The 9,567-nt window shown below is 39.3% G+C and overlaps 1 protein-coding gene across 5 annotated transcripts in view; it reads right to left on the bottom strand.

Moving 5' to 3' along the window:
- The window catches only part of kifap3a (kinesin-associated protein 3a), a 202,386-nt gene that overhangs the window by 43,438 nt on the left and 149,381 nt on the right, over positions 1-9,567 (bottom strand). For all 5 annotated transcript variants that reach the window (XM_048602252.1, XM_048602254.1, XM_048602255.1 and 2 more), the window contains 3 exons: positions 8,075-8,200; positions 6,333-6,431; positions 3,066-3,151 (listed from right to left, as the gene is read on the bottom strand). In XM_048602252.1, coding sequence (XP_048458209.1) covers positions 3,066-3,151; positions 6,333-6,431; positions 8,075-8,200 — 311 coding nt within the window. The remainder of the gene's footprint in view (positions 1-3,065; positions 3,152-6,332; positions 6,432-8,074; positions 8,201-9,567) is intronic.

The raw sequence follows: 9,567 nt of genomic DNA on the forward strand, positions 1-9,567 counted from the left end.
AGACATCTTCAGTTTGGTATTTTAAACAAACAGGGCTTGAGAACAAGAAAAATAAACCAATGTTTGACACTTGGCTGCAATTACTAAAGCCATTTAAAAATTAAGAAATGGGTTCATTCTCAACAAGTGAATATGCACAGAACTATTTTCCTAGTCAAGAGTTATGGGGAACAGACAGTAAAGTAGAATTGAGACCACGATCAGATCGACCATAACCTTATTGAATGGTGGAGTAGAATCAAGGTGTCATATGGTTGACTCCTGCTCCTACTTATACTCTAACGTTACTTTAAAAAACCAACACTGAACAAATGTAGTGAATACCCACCAAGTCTTTTTTTAAAAATATATTCAACTTTATACAAGAAATATGCCAATAATTTGAAACAAAAACAGAAAAAGTTGGAAGTGTACAGCAGAATCATTAGCACCTTAAACAGAAAACACAAGTTAACATTTTGTATATGGAGCCTTGGCTCGAATTAAAAACAGTAAATTTCGTTTATTGTTTAGAGATACTGATGAGCTTAATTTCCAAATCCACAGATCGTCAGTTGTTAGCAACATTATTAAACTTCAACCCCAAAGAATGCCCCCAACGAAAAGCAAAATTTTCCATTTTGTTAATATACTACTTAATCTTCTTGTCTGAAGCTACATATGGAAAACAATTCTCAAATGAAAACATGGGAAATTATGTCACTTATAAATTATCTAAAAGCCTGGCAAGTTATTCACTATTTAGGATGAAACAGCAGAGATTCCTATGAAGGTATATTAATCAAATGCACTTCAAGTAGACAAATGCCAATAAAAACATTAACTTTCAGCATTTGCTTGATGAAGAGATCATACTACTAATAAGTCAGTATCAATGACAGGGTACAATACAATACACAGAACTGCTGACTGAAAAAATACATATATTAACCTGTAATAAACCACAAGAAAAGGTTCTGCCTTAATTATAACGTGGTTGATCTTTTTTTGACCTTTACCTCTGATTTAAAGATTGATTCTGCCTTAGATTTATTTTCATTTATTTTAATCGTACAATTACAAAGATATTCTGTCAGGCCTTCTACATCTTATTGTCAAGAAAGAACTAACAGAATCTATCCTTTCTTTCTTGGTCTCCTGAAGACAAACACTGCTGCTGGCTACAGTTTCATGAGTGCTAACATCTGTCTGGTATATTGCCCAAGTTAGCATTCTTCTGGTAAGCCTATACAACTGATCAGGACTTAAGATATGAACCTGATGTGGAGGAAGAGTTGAAGGGAGGACCATAATTATAGTCAAGCTGCATTCTCCTCACCCAACATCTACAGTTGCATTGTTTATGGATGCATAACAGGAATCTGAATCAGAAATCACTGCAGACTCATTAACCTCAATACCCCAGAAAAACTGTACACCAACTGTATTTCTCCTTCTGATGGAAAGGCAGATAATGCAGTCTGGACCAGTGATTAACCTTATGGGATTTTCTTGGCTACATGATTAAATATCATATCAAAAAAGTACATTTATCCATGTATTCATTCAGAGAAGATAAGATTCAGGTCTAGCTGTCCACAGGGGGTTGTGGGTTTTGGGGAAGAGGCAGAATTAGTTTAATAGTTACCCAAGAGTAGAATAACTTAATTCCTCTAACGTTTCCTGGGCAACTATTAAGCCAAATCTGTCTAAACCCTCTAGGAGCTTAGACTTTTTGGGAGGTTTCAAGATGGAAAGTGAATGCCCATTGGGAGTTTCAACTTCAGGGAGAATTCCATGACGGTCAGCTAGGTTTTAAGGAGCATTTTAGAAGAACAGAAAGCAGTCGCGAGGAGCAAAATTTAGGGAGGGCATTCCAAAGCTTTCTGCACAGGCAGCTAAAGGCATAATTGCCAATGGGGATCAATTAAAATGTGGAACACACAAGAGACCAGAATTTGAGAGAAACAGACATCTCATTGGATTATAGGAGGTCACAAAGGTAGGGAGGGTAAGCCCATGGGGGAGATTTGATGACAATTGAGAATTTTAAATTTGAGGTATTTCAAGTGATGGCTGACTTTATGTATGACTGACTTATGCCACAGACTGCACGATTTTTAATTAGTTCAAGTTTATTCATTGTGGAATCCTACAAATAAAAGTGTGATAAAGGCCATATAATCTTTTTCACTGTGATGGTAATTCTGTGACAGTGACCCAGACACAAGGGATAAACTTCCACACACTAAAATTATGCCACTGGATCCTGTATTCCTACCCAAGTTGCCAATCAGGGCCTCAGTTTAATGTCTTATTTGAAAGATTACATACCTGACAGTGCAACACTCCACCAGTACTGCATTGGAAAATCAGCTTCCATGTTCTGTACTCAAGCTCAGGAGTGGGACCTGAACCCAGAACCTTGTAACTCAGAAGCTAGAGAGCTACCACAGAATTATAGCAGATACAGCATTGGAACAGTTAAATCTAGAGGATCTAAAAGGATGGATAAGGGATTCAGAGACAGATGTACTTGGACTAGAGTGGATTTGGGTGAATTGGAAGAAAGCTGGCTTGGTAATCCAGTGGTTATGTGGTCCAAGTCCATCGAAGAGTCACAGGTGACTGCAATGGTGCAAATATTCTGGTACAGTCTTGGACAACTACAATGGAGAGGGATGGCATAAAGATCTAGGACACCAAGTTGAGGTGGAGACCAAAAAGCCAATTAGAAACTATGCTAGAGAACAATAATTGAGGGAAAATTCAGCTTATTCAAAACAGTAAAACAGAATAACAAACTAAAAGGAAATTTTTTGGGCACTTGTAATGACTAAACTTACAGGCCATGAAAATAGATCATGAAAACAGAACTTACTTTGATACTCAACAAAAAGCTGGTACAGACAAATGGGCCAAATAGTCTCCCTTCTCTCCTGAAAATTATGCTATGACACTAAATCATATCATAAGCTATTACTTTGATATCATTTTCCAAATCTTCCCTGCTTTTTAAAAATTGCTCCCCATGTGATATGGGCCAAAAAGAAAATACAAATGCAAACTCAAAGCTTTTTCCTTACCGCAATAATGTCCAACGTATTGTCACACACTTTCCGTATCTCTGCATTTTTATCATGCATCAGGTCAATCAAATATGCTGGAGCTTCTATAAATAGCACATTAAGGAAAAGCAACATTCCAGTCAAGTACACTTCATTATTACAAAAGACTTCTGGAACTAAGTCACTTCAATTGTGGCACTGGCCACAGGATATCAATAACGATGATGATGCCTTCTAAATAATCTCAGTTCTTGACCGGCAGATCATAAAACAGAATATGACACTGAACCAAAGATGGAATTCCTGAGTTTTAAGCCAATTAAGCTGAAGACGCAGTTACTAATAGTGGCGAAAAATCAAGATTGCTCCACAGGCCAGAATTAGGGGAACGGAGATATCTCATAGGGTTGTGGAGATGGAGAAAAGTTTAGAATTTAGGAGTTTAGAATTAAGGGACACAGTTTAAAACTAAGAAGCCTCCCATTTAAGACAGATGCGGTGAATTTCTTTCTCTCAGATGCTCATCAGTCTGTAGGAATATTGTTCTCGGATAGCAGTGGAGGCACACAGTCATTGAATAGCTTAAAGGCTGTGCTAGATTGATTTCCTTAATCAGTCAAGAATCTATGGGTAGGCAGAAAAAGAGAGGTCACAACAGACTAGTCACAATTTTATCAAGGGGTACAGCAAACTCTAGAAATCAAGTGGCTTATTTCTGCCAGTAATTTTGACAATTGTATGTTACGTTCTTACGTCTAGGGAGTGGAATTTATCGTCAGGACTGAAGACAACAGCTTTCCCTTCTCAATATTTAACTGGAGGAAATTTTTGGTCATCTACTGCTAGATGCTAGACACATAGTCTGATATTGTAAAGACTGTAGCGGGGCAGAGAGATGTGCGCAAGGAAGATTTGGGTGTTGTCTGTGTACATGTGGAAATTTACACGTTTTCTGACGATATTGCTGAGAAACGGCTCATACATGAGATTCCACAATAAAACCAGATGATTGCAGTCCCACTCTGCTGGAGCAGGATAGCAAGGCTTTGGAGATGGATGGTGTGATTCACTGTCAAAAGCTGCAGACAGATCAAGAACAGCAAGTAGAGGTCATTTCCCTTTGGCACAGTCAGACAGTGATTTTGCTAAGAAGCACTTTGTTATAGTGGCTGGGGTAGAAGTCTGATTGGACCGTTTCAAACACAGGAGTTCTGGGAAGGGAGGAGATTAATTTGGGACACATCTTCAAGGACTTTCAGGAAGACTTCCAGGTTCAAGATGGGGCAGTAGTTTGCAAGGTAAGAGGGATTACGTAGCTTGGTCAATGTATCAAATAAAAAGTTGAGGAGGTGCACAGTAGATTTGTTGAAAGAACTATGATACAGGTACTAATGGAATTAAGGCAACATGGATAGGAAGTTAGATTAAAAAAAATGGATTTCATACATCTAACACAGATTTGCACAGACATACTACATGCACGACAATCTAGTTGTTAACAGCCTGAGGTTGGTGACCCTCTTTACGGTGTCATTAGGTTGGGATCTCATTCAGACTGGTATCTTCATTTGTGGCTACTACTTAATCCGCAACAAAAACGGATTCTGGCTTGAGATAGTAGGAACTGCAGATGCTGGAGAATCTGAGATAACAAGGTGTAGTGCTGGATGAACACAGCAGGCCAAGCAGCATCAGAGGAGCAGGAAGGCTGACGTTTCGGGCCTAGACCCTTCTTCAGAAATGGGGGAGGGGAAGGGTGTTCTGAAATAAATAGGGAGAGAGGGGGAGGCGGATAGAAGATGGATAGAGGAGAGTTAGGGAGAAGATAGGTCAGTCCAGGGAGGACGGACAGGTCAAGGGGGCGGGATGAGGTCTCCCCTCCCCCTACCGCATCCCAAAACCAGCCCAGTTTGTCCCCACCTCCCTAACCTGTTCTTCCTCCCACCTCAAGCCCCACTCCCATCTCCTACCTACTAACCTCATCTCGCCCCCCTTGACCTGTCCGTCCTCCCTCGACTGACCTATCTCCTCCCTAACTCCCCACCTACACTCACCTTTACTGGCTCCATCCCCGCCTCTTTGATCTGTCTGTCTCCTCTCCACCTATCTTCTCCTCTATCCATCTTCTATCTGCCTCCCCCTCTCTCCCTATTTATTTCAGGAACCCCTTCCCCTCCCCCATTTTTGAAGGAGGGTCTAGGTCCGAAACGTCAGCCTTCCTGCTCCTCTGATGCTGCTGTGTTCATCCAGCTCTCCTCTACACCTTGTTATCTAGGATCCTGGCCTGAATGTGATCAAGCAGCGAGGAATGCATCAGATTACAGATTATACGTTTTTACGTCTGACGCCTCATAGCAACCCTTTCAGGCTGTTACTCTCTTTCAAGATTGTTTTATTTAGCACTGTCAATCTTTGTCTGTTCAGTTAATTGCAAATTCATATAGTCCAAAAGCTGTTAGGGTTTACTAGAAAAGTTGATATTTTATACACACACATTGCCTAGATCTTGCATTTCAATGCTTAGACCCAAATGAAGGTAGATGCCAAAAGAATCCAAGGAGGCTAGAAAGGTATAACGACATCTAATGATCATTTATCAAATATTCACAAAAGCCACCTGTCCCCAATTTTGAAGATTCTAAATACACTAAATACTTAGTTTGTATTTTTACATCAATTATTTGGACCAGAAGATCAACCAGCACACTCCAGTTCCCAAAGTGCTGGTTAATAAAAAGTTCTCTGTAATGTGTCACATTAAATTCAAGCTGCTAATATAAATATTCAATATAAATCAGGACAGAATAACAATCAGTCCATTTAAAATAATTAAAGAATCAATATCATTCTTTGGCATAAAAAGTGTCTTAAGCATGTAAAAAGGTGTATCAGAGTTACTTAACATTAAATTCACTGAAATACTCCTCTGTGGATTAAATTGATACTATTCATGAAGTACAAACCGAACACATTGACAAAATAATTTTTAGTCATTGTTTAAAGACAATAAATGGCCTGTACATTAACTAAAGCCACATCTAGCCTGAAGATCATTTTTGTATATTTGAATGTAAGCAAACTTAAAAATATATGCTAGTAATTCTAATAGATATCATGTTTAAACATTAACAGGACACCGAAACCAACAAAAAGTTGTTCAGCCCTAAAATGCCAGTATATTGTACAGGATTTTGACAAGTGTCATGCTGTAGTGTTACCTCTTTCTTTTCTGAAAGAAATCAGTTAAGCACCAAACAGGAAAAAAATGTCACTTAGAAAGGATACGTGTTTCCTTGATAATCACATCTCTGGTAGCTTGGTGGAAAACCATCTGATAAAAAACATACACAATCTGGCAAACAAATTCATCATCCTCTTGTTTGGCTATGGGAAAGAGCAAAAGTATACCGTCAAAGGAGATTAAAACAATTTACAATTATACAGTGTTTTTCACATAGCAAAATGCCCCACAGCACTTAAAACAAGAATTACCCAATAATTGTTGACATATCAAAAAGAGATACCGGATACAAGACCAAAGATTTGTTTAATGAGGTTTTTCCCAAGTACATCTGAAAGGAGTTTTAAGGAGAAAATTGCAGAGTTTAAGGCCAGCCTCCATCGGAGAGTGATTAAAATCAGGAATGAACATGATAATGCGACGGTCAAGGCGACATAACAACACCTCTTCTTCCTCGGACAGCTCAGGAAATTTGGTATGTCCATAAGGACCCTCACCAACTTCTACAGATGTACAATTGAAAGCATATTGATCAGGTGCATTATGACCTGTTATGGCAACTGATCTGTGCAGGACCTTAAGAAATTATAGACAGTAGTGTGCACAGCCCAAACCATCACAAAGGCCAACCTTTCATCCATGGACTCTATTTACACAGCTCACCGCCGTGGGAAGGCTACCAACATGAAAGACCCATCACACCCTAGTAATGATTTCCTACAACCTCTTCCATCAGGCAGAAAATACAGCCTGAATACACACACCAGCAGGTTCAGGAGCAGCTTCTTCTCAGCCGCTATTAGACTGATGAATGGATTCTCTAGCCTCAAATAATGCTGATCTCACCTAGCGCATGCCCTGTGCAATATAACTTATATGCCTCTGTCTAAGTCTTTTTGATCTAAACATCCTTGCTTGCTATGATCTGCCTGTACTGCTTGTAAGCAAAGCTTCTCACTCTACTTCGATACACATGACAATTAAATCAATGATAAGACTTATAGCCTCTTGAAGGGAAAGAGGGCTTGCACAGGTTACAAAGATACAGTGCTACAAGGCTATGAAGAAGTTTGAAAACAAGGATGAGAATTTAACATTATGGCACCGTCCAGCCAGAAGCCGCTCTGAGACAATATTGAGTAAGCACAAGATTATCTAAGGTGAAAGACAGGAAGCTGGTCAGGACAGCACTGGAACTGTTATGCATAGAGATGAAGAAAAGTTAATTTGATTTTAGCAATAGACGAGTGAAGACAGGAATGGAGTCAGGGAATGTTATACAGGTAGAAGCTGGAAGTCTTAACGATGAAGTAGATGAGTGATCAGAAGAACTCTAAAACTTAATTGAAACCAGTCAAATTAAGCTCTTTAGGAGTGATAAGGAATGGGATTCTCTGTGGTGCGAGTACTTAAAGGATAGCAGTGATATCTCATCCCCAGCATTAAATCAACACCTTCGAATCATTTGCCTTTCTTGCGAGACTCCATGCATTAAAATAAATATTAATCAGCCTTGTCATGTTCGCTTGTGCTTTTACTTGACTATAATTTCACTGCCTTCAAGACTGACTTAGTCGTCTTCTATACTTATCTGTGTTGTACCCCCGACAGTAACTTCCACTCCACATCCCATCCCTCTGCCAAATCAGTTTAAACGTCAGTATATTCAGTTCATAATATTTGACGTTGATACTACATGCCTGAATTGGGACGTATTCCATTGCACAAGATATCTCTAAATTAATGACAATACAACATGAAAAATGTTTATTCTTTGCATCCTTACCATTCAGAAGTTCAATAAGAGCAGGAATAATTCCCGATTTTGCTAGCATGGCAGCACACGAGTCATCCATCGAAACCGTACCAATCATTATTACCACTTCCAGAACCAGGTCATCTTCTGTTGAACCTGATGAATCACGAAAGCAAGTGTGTTACTTTAGTTTACTTAACAATGCTCACTGACAAAAGCTAGTTACTTTTGGTTCCTAGTGTAAAGTTTCCTCTTGTCTGCTACTTCACTGAGACCTGCAATTTCAAGTAATACACTGTTCAAGGCTCACTTACATAAATGCCAAAACGAAATTAAAGGCTTGCTCTCCTAACTCTTGCAGAAATTCACTGAACGCAAGCCAGACTCATTCCAACAAAGCTTGGAGGAAGCTCAATGAGAGACAGCAGATCAAACACCAGATTCACACTGGGACAATTATACATATTGCAGTGTGTGAACATGGGCTTCCAAAAGGCATTCAACACAATGCCACAAAAACTTGAGAAAAGTTCTCTCTCATGGAATAAAAGGGACAATTGCCATATGGATTCAAAATTGGCTGAATAATAGAAAACATGAGTGATGGTCAACAAAATCTTTGGCCTGGAGGAGATTTTGTCAGAATTCCCAAAGGTCTGCATGCATTTCCTGATTTAAATTAATGATCTAGATCTTGGTGTGAAGGGGGTAATTTCAAAGTTTGTAGATGATAATAAACTTGAAAGCACTATAAACTGAGAGGAAGACTTTGTAGAACTCCAAAAGGACACAGACAGGTTGGAGTAGGCAGATAGGTGGCAAATTAAGTTCACTGTAGAGAAGTCTGAATTTATACACTTGAAGACAATGGATAAATAATGTTAAATAATTCTTAAGGGGATGCGTATGTGCACAAATCAAAAAAGGTGGCAGGACAGATTGAGAGGTGGTTAATAAAGCATATACAATCCTGGGCATGATTAATGGCGACAAAGTACAAAAGCAAGGAGGTTATATAGGACTTATACACAACACCTGTTAGACCTTAGCTGGAGTACTGTTTGGAGTTCTTGAGCCACGTGAGAGGAAGGATATGAACACACTTGAGAGAATGCAGAAGTAGTTTACAAGAATGGTTTGACAGATGACTAACTTCAGTTATAAAGGTAGATTGGAGAAGTTGGAAGTGTTCTCAACGGAGTGAAGCTGGTGGATAAAAGTTTTCAAAGTCATGAATTGCCTTGTTGGAGTACATAGGGAGAAATTGCTCCCACTCAAAAGGATCAAGAATGAGAGGGCAAAGATTTAAAGTGATTTGCAAAAGAATGCTACTCAATGAATATCAGGTCTAGAATGCACTGCCTGGAAACATGGTACAGACAGGTACAACTGAGGTATTCAAGAGGGTCAGAGATAGTAGGAACTGCAGATGCTGGAGAATCCAAGACAACAAGGTGCAGAGCTGGATGAACACAGCAGGCCAAGCAGCATCATAGGAGCAGAAAGGCTGGCGTTTCGGGCCT

Source organism: Rhincodon typus, chromosome 10 (genome assembly GCF_021869965.1).
Source record: "Rhincodon typus isolate 14 chromosome 10, sRhiTyp1.1, whole genome shotgun sequence".
Classification (NCBI taxonomy): domain Eukaryota; kingdom Metazoa; phylum Chordata; class Chondrichthyes; order Orectolobiformes; family Rhincodontidae; genus Rhincodon; species Rhincodon typus.